We start from the raw sequence: 18,008 nt of genomic DNA, 5'->3' as shown, positions 1-18,008 counted from the left end.
CGACAGCTTCCGCAGCCAGGGTCCTTCTTCCGGCCCCGCGCCTGACGTCAGGGCAGGCTGCTTCCGGTCAGGGCCCACTGCCAGCATGCCCGCGGCCACCTCGGGACCCGAGGCTGCTTCCAAGTGGACCAGGGTCCTGATGAAGCTGCCGCTCCGGCCAGGCAAGCCTGTGCTGACGGTGGTCGCAAGCTTAGAGACTGTGACTGTCTCCACTCCAAGTGGTCACTGCGAACTTAACTGGAAATACCAATGATTGGAGTTGGAGAGCTGCAAAAGCTGCGTGGCCATGTTCGGGGCTCCAGGTTCTCCACTGCCCAGCTCTCCACTTGAAGGTGGAGGATTAGCCAGTAGACCCAGTACGCTAGCCCCTGATTGGGCTGCCAGTGATGGAGGCTTGAAATCCCAGCTGCTCCCTGACCCAGGCATCCCTCTCTGTACCATGTGTCACCTAACGGCACATCCTGCCATCATCATCCACACTTGAGGCTGAATCTGGCTTTCAACCTGTTCTGTCACAATTAACCTTTCTGTAATTAGCTGTCAGGAGTTGTGACATAAGTAGTTAAAATTTACACATGTGGAGTTGGCACTGGGGGATATTACATTAAACTTTTGCCTGCAATGCTGGCATTCCATATGGGCACTGGTTTGAGTCCTGGCTGCTCCTTTCCAATCCAATTCCCTGCTTATGGCCTGGAAAAGCATCAGAGGATGGCCCAAGAGCCTGGTCCTTGCACTCGTGTGGCAGACCTGGAGGAGACACGAGGTACCTGGCCTCAGACCAGCCTAGCTCAGGCCACTGCAGCCATTTGGAGAGTGAAATAACAGATTGAAGCTCTCCCTCTCCTGCTCCCTCGTGTTCCTCCTCATCATCTCCCTCTGTAACTTTGCCTTTCACATAAAAGATACGTTTAAAATTTACAAATGTAGAGGATAGCGTACTGGGTCTACTGGCTAATCCTCCACCTTCAAGTGAGGCATCCAAATGGGTTCTAATCCCGGCGGCCCCTCTTCCCATCCAGCTCCCTGCCTGTGGCCTGGGAAAGCAGTCTAGGACGGCCCAAAGCTTGGGGACCCTGGAAGAGGGAGACCTGGAAGAGGCTCCTGGCTCCTGGCTGTGGATCAGCGCAGCTCCACTGTTGCAGCAATTCAGGCAGCAAACCAGCAGATGGAAAATCTCTCTCTCTCCTTTTCTCTATGAATCTGCTTTTCCAATCAAAATAAATAAAAATCTTAAAAATAATTTACAAATGTCTCTGGGTTGCCTTGTACCTAGGCAAGTATTACACTGCCGTTAGAAAATCAACCAATACTTGGTGGGCATTCTGGGCCCCGTTAATGCCAAATTTTTATTAACTATACCAGTGTGCCAGCATGGTTGCCTATTCTTTTTTTCCTAGGATTTATTTTATTTTATTTTTTTAAAGATATGTGGGGAACTTGGTCCCCATGTGGGAGGTTGAACATTTATCCCACCTTTCCTCCATGCCTCAACCCTCCTCACCCTAATCAGAGGCCCACATGGGCATATATCCCTCTCAACTGTGTAAACAATATAAAAAATAAATATTAAAAAAGGAAAAAATTTACAAATGTGGGGCTGGCTTGGTGGCTCAGCAGGCTGCCTATCTCTATCAACCTGCCTCTCAAATTTAAAAAAAAAATCTTTTAAAAATTTACTAGAGGTGTCTTATTTTGCATAAATCAAAATCAAGAGTTTGGGAATAAACACACCTAACAGCAACCTGTCTGGCCCTATGAACTCGCATACACTCCAAAAATCGACACGATGTGGTGTATACTGCTAACACGGCAGCTCCTAAAAGGCCTGTGTGAATTGGAGATTCAGGCATTAAAAAATCTGCTAAACTGAATTAAACAAATGGAAAGAGATCTATGATGATTTCTTGGAATCAGGTTCATTAGAAAGAAGTTTTGCATGTTTGAGAACCCTGCCACATACAAATGAGAATGGTTCTTTTCCATGCAAATGCAACAGGGATCACTGAACTTGAAGACAGGTTCCTATGTCAGCGACTAGATTTTCACACTTCTCTCAAGGGCTAGTTTCCGTTGCCACGGCTCAGCTCAGCCACTGTGACGTGAAATCAGCCATGGACAAGAAGTGAACAAATGCGTGCAACTGTTCCAATGTCTATGAACATCGAAACAAGAATTGCACATGGTGTCCACATTCTGAGGTATTCTTTTGATATATTTTCTGAACTACTTTAGAATGTAAAAAGATGTTTTTAATTAAAGGTAACATGAAAAGAAGAGTCAGACTAGAGTTGACCCAACCGTTGCAATACTCCGACCCCTGTCTACACTAATGCATATCTTTTCAGGTTTCCAATTGACCAGAAATACATATTTATGTTTGAGGATAGAGAAAAAAATGCCTTTCCCACATCAAAAATACAGTCAGCCTTGCCTAAAGAATCTCATTTGCATTTTTAAAACAGGCAAAATTGTGCTTGGCTGTCAAGCACTACAAATTAGAGATTTCAAATTAGGCATTACAAATCACAAATTAGGGATTTCAAGGATTTAACACTCTTTTTTATCAAACGACAAAAAAGAAAAAAAAAAAAAGAAAAAACAGAAAAAGCGGAAATAGAAAGTGGCCAGTAGGACTCACGCCAAGCAGAACTAACAAGAAGTGCAGATGATTAGAAATTCCTAGTTAGATCGTGGGGGAACTATTTCTGTCACCCAATTCCAGTTTGGCTTCCCAAAGTGTATCAAAACTTACATTTATTTCATTGTCACCTTGTACACATTGTAAACAAGAAAGCGCATGGCTAGGAAATTACGGGGGTTGGAGGTAGGGAAGGCTGGAGGATTTTCATCACATGGATGGAGTAGACAAGGAAGAGAGGCTCCAGGTACGGGATTATGCTGCACCAGGTAGGCCGTCAGTTACCCACGGAACCTCGTGTGGAATCTCGCCGGGCGCTGCGGTGGGCGCTGCGGTGGGCGCTGGGCTGTCTCCAGGGGATGCGCACTGGGGCCCGAGAGGCGCGGGGCATGCTCAGTGGGCCGGGGCGGGCGCCCGGCGGGAACCGACCTCTCCAAAAATAGACGCGTTTAACTCTCGGCTCCCGTGAGTGAGGCGCAAAGCCCCGGCGCTCCCGCTCTCCTCCTCCAGGTTCCGAGCGCAGCGGCCTGTGGTGCCACGGTCCCCGCGGCCCGGCAGCCAATGAGGGGCCGGGGCGGGCGGGGCGCGCGCGGCGCGCGGGGCGCGGCGGGGCCGGCGCCTGCCAGGGGACGCTGCGCGCGGACGGATGCTGCGCAGTGAGCCCGGGCGGCCGGGGCGGCGGGGGGATCTGGGGACCAGTGGTTGCCCGCGGCGTCCCCGCCGGGCACGCTCTCCTGAACGGGGGTTCCGGGCGAAGCCGGTGCAGGTTCCTGAGGGAAGATGACAGCCTTGCTGGGCGCGGCGGCCGAGCGGCTGAGGTGGCCCCGGTCGAGCGCCGTCCGCAGGGCTGCCTGCCTGGCCGCTGCGGCGTATGCCCTGAAGAGGCTCTACCCGGTGCTGGACAGGCGCCTGCGGGCCCCTGGCCCGGGTAGGACGGCGGCAGCCAGGGACACACCGCATTGCACCGTGAGCGGGGGCGGACAGCCGTCACCCGCGGTGAACGCGGATTTCTTCCGACAGCTGCTGGCCCTTCGGAAGATCCTTTTCCCCAAACTTGTGACCGCCGAAACGGGGTGGCTGTGCCTGCACTCGGTAGCCCTGGTCTCCAGGACGTTTCTGTCCATCTACGTGGCCGGGCTGGATGGGCAGATCGTGAAGAGCATCGTGGAAAAGAAGTCCCGCTCTTTTGTCATTAAGTTAGCCAAGTGGCTTATGGTCGCCATCCCTGCCACCTTCGTCAACAGCGCCATCAGGTACCTGGAGTGCAAGCTGGCCCTGGCCTTCAGGACCCGCCTGGTGGAACATGCCCACGAGACCTACTTTGCAGATCACACTTACTACAAGGTGATCCACATGGACGGAAGGCTGGCCAATCCTGACCAGTCCCTGACGGAAGACATCACGATGTTCTCCCAGTCGGTGGCCCACCTGTACTCCAATCTGACCAAGCCCATCCTGGACGTGATGCTCACATCCTACACCCTCATCCGGACAGCCACGTCCAGGGGGGCCAGCCCCATCGGCCCCACCGTGTTGGCGGCACTGGTGGTGTACGCCACAGCCAAGGTGCTAAGAGCCTGCTCGCCCAGGTTTGGCAAACTGGTGGCCGAAGAAGCCCATAGGAAAGGCTACCTGCGGTACGTGCATTCCAGGATTATAGCCAACGGGGAAGAAATTGCCTTTTACAGGGGACACAAGGTAAGGGTGTAAATGAGGCGGCCGTGAAAGTGAGCGCAGGCAGGCAGTCCCGCGTGCCACACTCGCCGTCGGTGGTGCCGAGACCGGAGTCCCCCTCGGTAGCCTCACCAGACCTCTGACTTCCCAAAGGCACCGAAAAGCAGGCTTGCTGACCCCCACCATCACAAGCTGGTAGTGAACGGGAGAGTGCAAACTTCTCTGAAGTTTCCCGAGTAAACGTTTTCACACACACACACACACACACACACACGGTACTTGGATCAAGTGTGTTCACGAAGATCCCAGAAGCGTTTCCCTAAAGTTCAATGCTGGAGGTGGTTGGCATTTGAAGTAGGTTATGGCAGAACAGGGGAGGACAGGGCTGCCCCAAGAAGAGGAGCTCATGGGGGGCTGAGTTGTCTATGGCTAGCCCTGGTTTCTGTGGCTAGCCCTGGTTTCTATGGCTAGCCCTGGTTTCTATGGCTAGCCCTGGTTTCTGTGGCTAGCTCTGGTTTCTGTGGCTAACCCTGGTTTCTATGGCTAGCCCTGGTTTCTATGGCTAGCCCTGGTTTCTGTGGCTAGCCCTGGTTTCTATGGCTAGCCCTGGTTTCTTGGTGGTCCAGGGGATGGAGACACCCAGCTTCCATATCGGAGAATATGTTGACAAGTTTGCACGTCTGACCAACGAGAAAGTACAGCCCAGTGTCTTACCAGCCACCATTTCCAGTACTCACAGTTCATATTTAGTACCATATTGTGACACAAACTTTAAAAGAAATGTTGCCTAGCTTTAAGGAAAAAGCTAAAATGAAAGGAAAAGTTGCCCTGAGAGGAAAGGAAATCCACAGTATTATTTTGAAAAATAATATTAAGGCTTTTCAAGACTAAGCAAGAATTAGCCTAGCTACGTAAACTCACAGTACGTGGCAGTAACTCCAGAATATTGACTGTGATGGACATTCAGGGGGTGCTTCTGAAATCTTGATGCAAATGACTTGACAATGAAACATTGAGTTAACACATCGGGCAGAACTGCTTAATTTTAATGCACAGTTATTCTCATTGGGTGTTTTTTGTTTTGTTTTGAAGAACAGAGCTAGCCTGAAGAAAATTTAGAGCACATTTAGGACTTCCACTTGAAAATTAGTCTCACTGGCTGCTTTAATCCTATTGATTTGTCATTCTAAAACCGCAGAACCCCAGGGAGGTCGTCTAGGGTGTGCTGTAGGCTATTTGCATAAAACACATATTTTAGTAAACTGAAAGAATTCAAAAGTAGAATTTATGCTTCAGGGTGTCCTTTGTCTATTTCCAGATACTTTTGGTGTGATGTGGCTGTGGCTCTAACATTATTGAATCATCTATTATAGAATGTCACTTACTTTTAACATTTTAGGATAATTTGAAATCCTAACTGTGAGTCAGTTAACTTCGTCCTATTATACCTAGCATGTTCACTGAGTATTGTGAGGTTTTTTTCAGATCAGATAGGTATAACCAAAAATAACCAAAAAGGATTAATTCTGATGTTAGTCTGAATCTTGTGATCGTTCCAAGTCATAGATAGCACTGATCAGACGCTCCGGTAAGATCTGCGCATGCAGCCTCTCCTTGCAGGCGTCCGGCGTTGAATCCTTTGCCATCTCCCTCTGCAGGTGGAGATGAGGAAGCTGCAACAGAGCTACCAGGCGCTGGCCGACCAGATGAACCTGATCCTGTCCAAGAGGCTGTGGTACACCATGATCGAGCAGTTCCTCATGAAGTATTTGTGGAGCAGCTGCGGGCTCGTCATGGTGGCTGTGCCCATCATCACGGCGACTGGCTTTGCAGATGGCGGTACGGTCTTTAGAGCGCGTGTGTGCTCGGCACCCGTCCTCTCTCAGGTGTCAGGGCTGGTTCTGTGGGAGTGAAAAGCATGGGTCCTCAAGGTCAGATCCCACGGCCTCCTTTGCCATGGCCAGTAGTACGGAGACAGGAGACAAGTGGCTCCAAAGACCCTTCCATGTCTGAGCTACTTCCTGCTCTCCCATGCAGGGTCTCTGGGGCTGACCTTGAGTGATTTTGGATAGATGGTTCTGTTCACATGACCTCAAAACACATCTCGAGAAACAGTTCGAGCCATGCATGATGGTCAACTTTGGCCCTGCTCCTCCCATTGCTTTGATCTATAAATATTTTGTCACTGGATTTGTCCCAATCTGATTGAAAAGCTGGTTGGCTGCGTGCAGTTTTAGGGAGTGCTCCTAAAACTGCCCACGCAGGGAGGCCTCCCTGACTTTTCGGGTAATGTGGTAATCTCTTGTGGAGCTGGGTGCTTGGGTGTCAGGAGTTGTCAAGCTGTGGGAGTTGAATTCCATCCTGGCACTGCCTCATCAGCGTTTACCAATGTTTTTCATCCTTTCCAATAATGAACAAAGATAAGGGCAAGAGAGGCAAGGCCAAGACGTTGTATAATCCTTGGAGAAGTTAGTTGGCAGGGACAGAGGGAATTCGTTGAGGAAACAGCATTTTCTACCTTTCTCCCAAAAGACACGCCCCTTCCTAAAATATCACAGAGTTGGCCTCAGCGTCCAGGGAGCTGGACCGAAGCATGGGCTCTGCCAGCAGCCTGAGCTCAGCCAGGCTTCGGGCACCGCCTTTCCCTCCCGGATCTGCTGCTCCCATCAGAGAACACTCAGCCTCAGTTTGTGCGTCTGTAAAATGAGGCTGCGGAAGCCGCTGTGAGAGATGCCGGGAGGGCCGCGCAGCAGAAACGCCTCACTGTCCAGGGCATGTTTCCCTGGACATGTGGCAACAGTCTTTACCTAGAAAACAAAGGAGGCACCAGGAATGACACAACAACACTCACACTGCTCTGTGGGTAATTTTGGTGTAGAATTAAAGATGAAGAGTTGTTTGAAGTTAAAGATGAAGAGTTGTTCCTACACACTAGACCATCACAGTAAAATAAGCTACTTTTTCAAAAGAATATTAGAGAAAGCAAACCATGTTAAAAAAAAACCAGTGATTTTAAGCATAGTTTTACGAACAAATTTAACAAAATCACCAGATGTTCGTTCAAAAAGTACCACTCAGTTTAAAGTTTCTTCTTTAACATGTATTATGACAAGATTTTGGTGTTGTTCTGTTAGCAGTGCTTGGCTGCACTGATCTTATAGAAAACCCTGGAGGATTCGGCAGAGAGGAGAGAAAACGAAGCTATTAATGGTGACAAATGAACCCCCTGGTGATCAGGAAGAAGTAAACAATGTAGACCAGTAATCTAACAACCTTGTCGGAGGCAAACTAGCAGGAGCCATAAAAGCAAATCCTAAATATACCATGACTATGCCATGTTACATAACACTAAAACGTGAAGTCACAGCCATAGTTATCACAGAGATGCAACTGAGGCCAAGAATTCCCTAAAGCTTCTTTCCAAAGGAAACTTTAAAACGGAAAACGCAGTGCAAGAATTTCAGAGACAGAACAGTGTAATTTGATTTTGTAAATGTACTTCAAAGTGTTCTGTAATAGCTAAGGTTACTATGGAATGTGTTTCGAATGTTCGTATGTATATACGCAGATAAAGTCTTCCTAAACTTCAGGGAAAACACATAGTAATATTTTTAAATTTTTTTCTTTTTATTATTATCATTTTATGATACAGTTCCATAGATTGTGGGATTTGCCTAATCCCCTCCCCAGTTTCCTCCCCCCTCACACATACTATTAAAAAAAAAAAAGTTTTAAAGGTATTTCAAGATTTTTGGCACCAAAGTCTTTGAAATCCATTTCCACAGATTTTCTAGAGCACTCTCATGCTACATACTGTTTCCTCTCTCCTCCTGCAACAAAGGCAAGTTCCTCTGCCACAGTTCTGTCTTCCATCTCCGTTGAATCCCTGCTCAGGGTTGCCTGTTCACTCCTTTATGCTGCACGGCCAGCAACCAAGGAGCGTCTTGGTACCAAATGTGTGGAAGCTGTTGCTCAGCTTAAAACCAGTTTAACATGCACGTGCTTATGTGTTATGCAAAGCCCCTTTTGTCAGATAGTCATAGACACACACATACACACAATCTCAAATACTTTTTCCGTACTCTATTTTGCACTTTGATCTTATTAACAATATCTAAGAGAAATTCATGATTTAACATGGTACAATGTATGTATTGTGTTCTTTGATTAGTGGTCCTGTGTCCTACTTAAGAAATATTTGATCATAAATATCAAGACGGAAAACTATTCTTATTTAGTTTCCAGAAAATTCAACTGTTTTTGCATTTCACATTCATGTCTTCCATTGTTGAGCACTGATGTTTGTGAACAGTATGGTGGGGTTAGAGCCATAGGCTTTACTGAGATCTGTTAAGATTACAAAGATAACAAAAAGAGAAATGGAGAGAAATAAACTCAGAAAGAGTACAGAGAAATAATGTTAACTTTTAAAAAAATACAAAATTTTTAGAGGATTTTAAGATATTTAGAAGTTCATGCAAGTTTAGCTAAGAGTAGAGAGTGCCTGGATACCCTTCTCTTGGTAGCTTCCTGCATTGTTTACATTTTGTGTTATGAACTGACATTTGTATACACTTAGCTACAGTCCATGATTTACGGTATAATTTACTATTTGCAATGTACAGTTCTAGGACTTTTGGTAAAATATAATGATAACCTTTGTTTTAAAATCCTTTCTCACCTTTCCAGTGAAATAACAAGAGATCTGGTCAATTTTTAATACACACATTAGTATCAAAAATGGCAGTAAATAGGTATGTTGCAAAATCCTTGAGGATAACCTTTTGTCAGAAGAGCTCAGATAATTAGTGATGAAAAAAAAAGAAGTTTTACTCTGTGATACAGAATTGGTGAGTGCTTTAATTTCATGGACTTCTGTGGCTGACAGTAAAGACTGTGGTCTTGTCATGGAGGCTGGGGCATTGGCTACTGTTGGTAATGCTCACACAGTACCTGCCCTAGAACTGCCAGGCGAATAAGTCACATCAAAACTGGTGGGGAGTTGTTTGTGAGCTTACTGCTAAAACATGGGGAAAACCCAATACGGCAATGATCTGCAACATGAAAGAAATGACTGCTTATCAAACAGCAGTCCTTCTGTGCTAATGCTTTTGCTTGTTTGTACAGCCTGTCTGTAAACACAGTTTAAATCCCTTTTAATCCAAATTTATATAAAAAAAAGTGCTTTAGACCATCATTGACATCCTCTGTGAGTGCTGTTACTAATGTTTTCACTGACACAGCAGTTCAGTGTTTCAGTAGTTTGCTGAGGACTGGGAAGTGTGTGTGTGTGTGTGTGTGTGTGTGTGTTACTGTTCTGCCATCACACATCTAAATATGTCTTCAAAAGCATCCACATGCTGATACCAGTCTCTTTGTCTCAACACATCTTTCATCCTTGGGACCAGTACTCGGCAGCCCTTTCTTCCCTTCTCCAAAGGGACTGACTTCAAGAGACCTGGTGGTAGTTCTTTAGACCTGTGATTAACCATGGGACCAGGAGGGGACACGCTGGACTCTGCTTAAAAGGTCCCCGCGAACTCACTGTGGTTTCCCAATGGTTCCAGTAGCGCTTGACACCAACCGGTACCGCAGCGACCAGACAGACTGTTTGCCATCTGAGTGCTGCCACATACTGTTTCCCTTCTGTGAAACTATATGGATTCTTCAAAGCCTCCGGCAAAACCTACTCCTCCAGGGAGCACTTGTCTGTAACAGCAAGAAGCATCTAATGGTATTGATTGTTAGTGTAACCCCCCAACTAGCAGTTTAAGAATTTCTGTTTCTCTTACCAACCTTTACGCTCCAGAAACAAAGAACCTGGTTCCACAGTGTTTGGCCTAGTTTCTTATACATCTAGTGTTTAGTACATATCTATTGGATTCGTTTACCTTTTAGTACTCATGGATCACTTTCAAAATTAGCTGAGCTCTCTGTAAGCAGGTAATGTTAAAAATATATGGTAATAGGGCTCGGCAGCGTGGCCTAGTGGCTAAGGGCCTCGCCTTGATCCCACGTGGCCGCTGGTTCTAATCCCGGCAGCTCCACTTCCTCTCTATCTCTCCTCCTCTCGGTATATCTGACTTTGTAAAGAAAATAAAATAAATCTTTCAAGAAAAAAATATATGGTAATAAATGAATTACATAGTTGTGTTGCTTTGGGAAGAAAGCCTTTGAGATAAATCAGAACAATAAGTATCAAAATGGGCCAATGGCTACTTCTGACATTGCTGATTTGTTAGTTTACAATATCTAATTTGAAAGGAAATGATCTACAGAGGAACCATATAGTGGATTAGATTGATAGAACTTTTAAAATAATGATGGGGGGGCTGATGTGATGGCTCAACTGGCTGATCCTCCTCCTGCATGTGCTGACATCACATGTGGGCGCTGGTTTGAATCCCGGCTGCTGCACTTCTGATCTGGTTCCCGGCTTGTAGCCTGGGCTGTCCCAAAGCCTTGGGACTCATGGGAGACCTAGAGGAAGTTGCTGGATCCTGGTTTAGGGTCGGCTCAGCTCTGGCCATTGCAGCCATTGGGAGAGTCTTTTTCTGTCTCTCCTTATCACTGTAAAATCTGCCTTTCTGGTAAAAATAAATAAATCTTTTTCTATTTATCTAGAAAACATAATTTTGGAGAACATGTCAGAAATTGGGAGGATAAATATCAATAATAAAAAAGAAGATATAGTAGCTAATAAATAGCACTTAATGTGGGCCATGTATTTAGCTAACACTTCAATTATTTTTTGCTTTTAATCCTTCTAACCTAAGGAGAAATAATTGACAGTACTAGTATTTCACTGAATATACAGGTGGAAAAATAGCTGTCGGGAGGATAATCACCTTGCTGATCCTATTGCTTTCCCATTGAGTTGTAGAATCTGGATTCCAGCTTGTTTTCATTCGTGACTCTGAACTGTAATTCTGCAATGTTCATGCATGTCTTCACACAGGCATACATCCACGCAGCCGTCTGTTCAGTTCCTGTTACACAGCGCCGCCTGCTAAACACGGTGCGGTCACCAGGAATAAAGAATAAAACGTACAGTCTTAACCCGCGAGGAAACTGTTGTGTAGTAGAAGGGACAGACAGGAGGCTTCAGGGAAATGTGTGCTGAGGAATTAATTCTTGAAGAAGAGGGACAGAGACGTCACAGGGAGGGGAGTATGTCAAAGTCTGAAGGAACCGCATGTGAGCACTGTGCAGGCGCTGCTGTGTAGCTGGGACCAGGCCTGGAGGCTGCGGGAGGGTTGAGAAAGGCAGACAGGTGCACAGCCTGAGGGCGGCTGACTTAACCCGCGAGAGGCGCACGCCAGGAACGGGTGCTCGCGTCATAGATCGCAGTGCTTTGTTGCCCAGACACAGGTAGGCCAGAGAGTGAGAAGTATAAAAGATTGAAAGAATATTAAATAAAAGCAGCGTCCAGCTCCTGCAGATTTAGTTGTCCTAACTTTCTTTCCAAAACAATGAAAGTTTAATAAAACCTGGTACAAATATTGTGTTTTCCACATTTCTGAAAACTGCTCATACTAATGAAACATTAATATGTGGTTGTTTTAGCTAGAGCGTAGTTTATATAAAATCAGAGAGTTGAAAAAACGGAATACTTTGTGACTTGCTTTTAGATCTCGAAGATGGTCCCAAACAAGCGATGGTCAGCGAACGGACAGAAGCCTTCACCACTGCACGCAACCTGCTGGCCTCTGGCGCCGACGCCATTGAAAGGATAATGTCCTCCTACAAAGAGGTAGCGCGCATTGCTGGCTGCCGCTTTCATTGAAAGAACCTACCATGTGTGTCCTTCTAGCAAAACGCACGTTCCCAGGTGTCCTTGGTAGTGTGCAAGCTTATCTTTATGAGAAGCAGTGCCAAGAGGTGTCATGGTTACCGGCAGCAGCTCCCTGAACACGCTGCTTCTAATCTCCTTTCTTTGCTTTGTTCCTCTTTTTCTGTCTAGAGTGTTACATACTTGTTTTTAAATTTCAAATAACTCCTGGGGAGATTATTTTAAATATTCTCTTAAGGGGGAAGGCAGCTTTGTCAGCATAGCTGCTAAAGCTACTATCTGTCCTTATGGCTTCACTTTCAGTGCAACTTCTTTGTAACAGCCTGGGAGAAGCAGCCCAAGGTGGCCCAAACGCCCCGCCCCCACCTGCCTTTCAGCCAATGGGAGGCCCTGATGACGCTCCCGCTTCAGCCTGGATTAGTACTGGCCACTGTGCAATCCAGGGAGTGAATTAGCAGGTGGAAGATCTCTCTCTCTCTCAGTCTCTCTCTCTCTCTAGCCAAAGGAGTTTCACTTACATTCCTACTCTCATGTTTATATGTCCTTGGTGAGCTTTCCTAACTCATACATAAAACGGAAATGATGGCTGGAGAGAGCATTGACTGTGTCAGGCCACTGAGAAATCAGATGTGTGGAACGCATGTGTACTAGTCCACAGGCTAGCTAGGAGTAGTACATATCTCAAACATTTTACCCATCCCACATTGATGCAGCCTCACCAACTTCATATCAAAACTGTGCCATCTGGCCTTTCATTCTGTGTGGTCACTCTGGGTACCTGTGGGGCTTGGTACAGTCTCTCTCCTGCCCCAGACCATCCTGCAAGCAGGCATTGGTCACACCCATCTTTATGTTCCTAACAGCCCTTTTAATCCTTGGGATATGGTGGGTAGTTAATGAATACTTGTTGAATGAGTAATCATAAGATCTCAGATACAATGTGGCTAAAGTTAAACTCACTGTCTCTCTTTTGGATAGTGTGCAATATTTTTGTCGACACTCATTCTCACTACGAACTACTGTTATGACTTTAATCTCAATATAAACTGCTGGAGCGTCATTATAAATTTAGTTGTTTACTGATCAGCCCTGAGTAAACTGTATAAAAGAATTAGAAATGTCCTGATGTGCTGACAGAACTTTGAAGTCAGTAACCGCTGGTTTATTGAATCAGATGTTTTGTTTGAAAGGAGCAAAACTAGTTGTTCAGGGCCAGGAATCTAAGCAACCCAACTAACTTTCCTTTTTTCCCCAAAAAATAATAGTCCAGATTGTCCAGAGAAACAGTCTTTTAAATTGATTTTCTCATGTAATTAATGACTTAGAAATCAACATGAAATTTTTATCTCACATAAAAGTACTCCGCCCTCTGAGAAGTGTCCTTGCAAGAAGAACATTAGTCCTTTCAGACTGCTTCCTGCTTGGCAGATGACTTGGTTTTGTCTGGATTTGCTTCGAGAGAATTCTTCACTTTTTAAAGCCATGCTCTGCTGTGGAATCCTATGAAAGCACCTGCTCTCCTCGCTGGCTCCAGAGGCCTGGAGGCCCCCGGGCTCCCTGCCTGCTCAGCCTTTGGCAGCGGCTCTCCACTTTTGGTCTTAGGGTTTTGTTTGTTTATTTTGTTTTGTTTCACATTTAATTTTGTTTTTCCACTGTTGCTTTTTTAGACTTATTTATTTGAAAGGTAGAGTGGCAGGGAGAAAGGGAAAGAGAGAGAACCTCTACCCATTGTGTCACTCCCCCATAGCTGTAATATCCGGGGTGGTACCAAGCTGAAGCCAGGAACCTGGAACTCCATCCTGGTCACCTGGTCGTGTGGACCAACACTTGAAGCTTCAGCCTCAGCTCCTCGGCTGCACCAGCAGGACACGGCAGGGAGCACATGAGCTGAGACTCAGATCACAGCTGATCCAGGTTGCCAGCATCTCACGCAGTGGCTGCCTGCTCATACTTCAGTTTGAACCTTGCGTCGAATGATTCGTTTTACATGTGTTTCTCAATTCCCAGCAAACTTGCATTGATATGTTGCTGCATTGTTCTCTTGGTAAGCTTTTTAATGTCTTATGTCGTCAAATAGAATCTTACATATTAAATCCCAAAGCTGATATGGGGGGCTGGTATTGTGGTGTAAGTTAAGTAGGCACCCATGCTGAAGTACCAGCTTGAGTCCTAGCTGCTTCAGTTCCTGTCCGGCTTCCTGCTCATGTGCGTGGGAGGCAGCGGGTGACGCTCAAGCACGTGGGTCTCTACCAGCCACGATGGAGTTCAGGATGCAGTTCCAGATCAAGTGAAAGATTCTCTTTCTGTGTCCCTCCCCCTCTCTCCGATGTTCTTGTCTTTCAAGTAAATAAACCCCTTTCTTGAAATTAAAACATGAGGATGACATATCTATTTGGAAGCCAGAGTTACAGAGAGAGAGCACCGGGCAGTGAGAGATCTGCTTGCTGATTGACTCCCCACACAGCCTGAGTTGGGCCAGGCCAGAACCATGTGGGTCTCCCAAGTGACTGCAGGAGCCCTACCGGTTGGGCCAGCTTCTGCTGATTTCCCCGGGGCCACGCTGGGAGCTGGACTGGTACACAAACCTGTCCCCATGTGGGATGCTCGTGTCTCGCGCAATGCCTTAGGTACACCAACCCCAACAAGTCTTTCTAAGAAAAAAAGTTTATATTCCATGTTATCAAAATGTCTGTCTTGGATATTAATTCTGTTTTATTTCTGTTCATTTTAGATCACTGAATTAGCAGGCTATACTGCTCGAGTGTACAATATGTTTTGGGTCTTTGATGAAGTAAGAAGAGGCATTTATAAGAGGAGTAATACCATTCAAGAGTCTGAAAGTCAGAGTGGGAAAGGGGCTGATGTAAAATTACCCCTCAGCAGCACATTGGCCGTCAGAGGTATTACACTCAAGTGCTTTTATTCCGTTTTTCTATTTTGTGTTTCTCAGCAAAACCAATGTTTGTTTGTTTGTTTTTTAGAAAATAACTTTTAATGGCTATAAGGGACTGATATTTAGATAACCAAAATTACTGAAGCAGCTATTCCTAAAATTAGGATTTCAATTTGATGAGTGGTGACCAGCATTACCATAAAAATCAATGTTATGCTACTTTTATTTAGGACAAAAATTTCCAGAGTTATTTTTGGAAATTGCACATATGGTAGAAGCAAATCTTTGTCTTTAAAATTCAGCTAAAACAATTACTGCTAATGTCATTTTGTTTCTCATTGCCCTGTTTCTAAACTTAAGTGTGGTTATTGTATTTCTGGAAATTGTGTTGTTCAATGTCTTAATTCCCTGTTTGCAGCACTTTTTTTCCTGTGAGAAAGACGAATTTAGAGAAATAACAAGATTATAAAAAGTATCATTGGGTTACATCAGAGTAATTTTAGCTTTGCTATCATAGTTCTGTTGACATTAGATTATTGTAAAATATATTTTTCTTGGAAAGATTTGCCAAGTAGATATGTCCATTGTATACATTTATATTAAACTCTGCTTTAGTTATAGAAGTCTTTATTTAATTTTTGTTTCTATGGCCTATTACTGTGAATTCTCTTTCTAATGAATTTGTCTGTTATGCTTCATTACACTTTAGGTTGTTGTTTCATGAGCAGTAACATTTGGTAGCTTTTGTAACTTTAACTGTTCCTTACTTATAGGAAAAGTTATCGATGTGGATCATGGAATTATTTGTGAAAATGTACCTATAATCACCCCAGCGGGAGAAGTGGTGGCTTCAAGGCTGAACTTCAAAGTAAGATGACATTCAAGCGTCTACCGGTTGTTGCCATCACACTCACACAAGGCAGCTCAGCATTCATGGCCCGTGTGTTAAATGCCTGGAGGAACGTAAGGAAATGAGGGCAGATCAAGGCAGGTATGCACAGTGGTTCAAGTACCGACGCAGTTACTGCCTCAGAAAGCAGAGAAAAAAGAATTTTGATTTCTGCTGCATTGTTGCCAGAGCCTGTACAAGGTAACTTCAAGGAAGAACTGTGTATTTCCTTAGAAATTTGTAGGTGGACACAAATTTTAATTTTTTCCTTATAAGGATTTCTGAAAAAAAAATACAAGCCTATACTATTACATAGTTAGTAAAATTTGAGCATGTAGTTCATTAGTAAGTTTAACTCTGTTAAGACACATTCTCTTCTGTAACTTATATTTTATTTTCTTAGGAGATGTACCTATTTCTTTGAAGTCAAAATTAGAGAGAGAGGGAGAGAAGGAGGAGATGTTTCCCAGCTGCTGGTTCACTCCAGGCTGAGGCCAAGAGTCGGGAGCTTCATCTTGCTGTCTCAAGTTAGTGGCAGGTGTCCTGGTATGTGGGTTGACTTGTACTGCTTTCCCCTGGCCAATAGCAAGATGCTAGATCAGAACAGGAACACGCAAAACATGTCCCACACCCATATAGGATGCCAGCATCACAGGCGGTGGCTTTAGGTGCTATGACACAATGCCACCTCCTGAGCAAGTACATTTACTATTAGGAAAATAACTGGAAGATGCATAATTTAGAATTTACTTTTTAATTCCATGAAGAATGGTTTATTTCATATGACATTCCTTGATTACCAAAGCTAAAGTGTAAAAAAAAAATACATCTCATGAACTTCGGGCCCTGATTTTTTTTTTTAAGATTTATTTATTTTTATTGGAAAGTCAGATATACAGAGAGGAGGAGAGACAGAGGAAGATCTTCCGTCCAATGATTCACTCCCCAAGTGAGCCGCAACGACCGGTGCTGTGCCAATCCGAAGCCAGGAGCCAGGAGCTCTTCCGGGTCTCCCACGTGGTGCAGGGTCCCAAGGCTTTGGGCCGTCCTCTCCTGCTTTCCCAGGCCACAAGCAGGGAGCTGGATGGGAAGTGTAGCAGCTGGGATTGGAACTGGCGCCCATATGGGAACCCGGCGCGTGCAAGGCGAGGACCTCAGCCGCCGGGCCCCACAATACCTTTTAAATTCCCTAGTAAGATAACTGCTTTATCCTGTTGGCTGGGATGGTAACTCAATGCATGTAACTGTTTAAGTGACAAATAAGATGGAGGATAAAGAGAAGCATCCAATAGCTAATCAACACACCACACATGAAACATGTGTTTTATATGTTGACAGTATGCTCTTTGCATGTTACACAGATATGTTTGAACTCATCTCTAGACATAAGGCTAAGCATTGTTCTCCTTCCCTCTGTCTGTGAATAAAGCAGAATTAGTATCATCTTCTGTCTCAGGGGCTTTTGGGATTTCGCTAGCTTGTCCAGCCACTGAAGGACACAATTAGGCAACCCAGCTGACTCTCTGAGGAGCTGTGCCTTGTAGCTAACAACTCCAATTGACTTTTAGCTGTATTTTAATTCAGTATAAATGTGACAAAATATTAATATAGGTAAAATAAATAGAATAAAATGTAACAGATCTTGATTTAAAAATTCTGTTATTTGTTTCATTCCCTTCATGGGGCATTTTACAGGATGTGTGCATATCCAATTACAAGACTGTAATTTGAATGTTGGAAAGCCTGTGCCTATTCTGAGAATGCCTGTTTCCTTTGGAGTTTCTTTGCTATGCTGATAGCTTCAGACGGCAGTCCAAAGCCCAGCTTGAGGTTTTCAACCCGGTTGTGATTCTCTTTGATTTCCTGTCCATCCTAGGTTGCTTGAAAGTTGTGTGTGGCTTTTTGTTTTTATAAATTGTTGTCTGTAAATACTGCCCAATTGCACTTTGTAATTTTGTCTCTTACTCTAGGTACAAGAAGGAATGCACCTTTTGATAACTGGTCCCAACGGTTGTGGCAAAAGCTCTCTCTTCAGAATCTTGAGCGGACTCTGGCCTGTGTACGAAGGGGTCCTCTACAAGCCGCCTCCCCAGCACATGTTCTACATCCCACAGAGGTA

The 18,008-nt window shown here is 45.0% G+C and overlaps 1 protein-coding gene across 1 annotated transcript in view; it reads left to right on the top strand.

The window, feature by feature from the left end:
• Positions 1-3,363: 3,363 nt before the first annotated feature.
• Positions 3,364-18,008, top strand: part of ABCD2 (ATP binding cassette subfamily D member 2) — a 37,164-nt gene continuing 22,519 nt past the window's right edge. The window contains exons 1-6 of the mRNA XM_058655848.1: positions 3,364-4,339; positions 5,974-6,154; positions 11,947-12,068; positions 14,839-15,007; positions 15,774-15,868; positions 17,860-18,005. Of these exons, the coding sequence (XP_058511831.1) occupies positions 3,422-4,339; positions 5,974-6,154; positions 11,947-12,068; positions 14,839-15,007; positions 15,774-15,868; positions 17,860-18,005 (1,631 nt within the window). The 5' untranslated portion in view covers positions 3,364-3,421. The remainder of the gene's footprint in view (positions 4,340-5,973; positions 6,155-11,946; positions 12,069-14,838; positions 15,008-15,773; positions 15,869-17,859; positions 18,006-18,008) is intronic.

Source organism: Ochotona princeps, chromosome 27, assembly GCF_030435755.1.
Source record: "Ochotona princeps isolate mOchPri1 chromosome 27, mOchPri1.hap1, whole genome shotgun sequence".
In the NCBI taxonomy this organism is placed as follows: domain Eukaryota; kingdom Metazoa; phylum Chordata; class Mammalia; order Lagomorpha; family Ochotonidae; genus Ochotona; species Ochotona princeps.
Note: the sequence above shows the minus strand (reverse complement) of the source record. Positions and strands in the feature narration are given on the sequence as shown.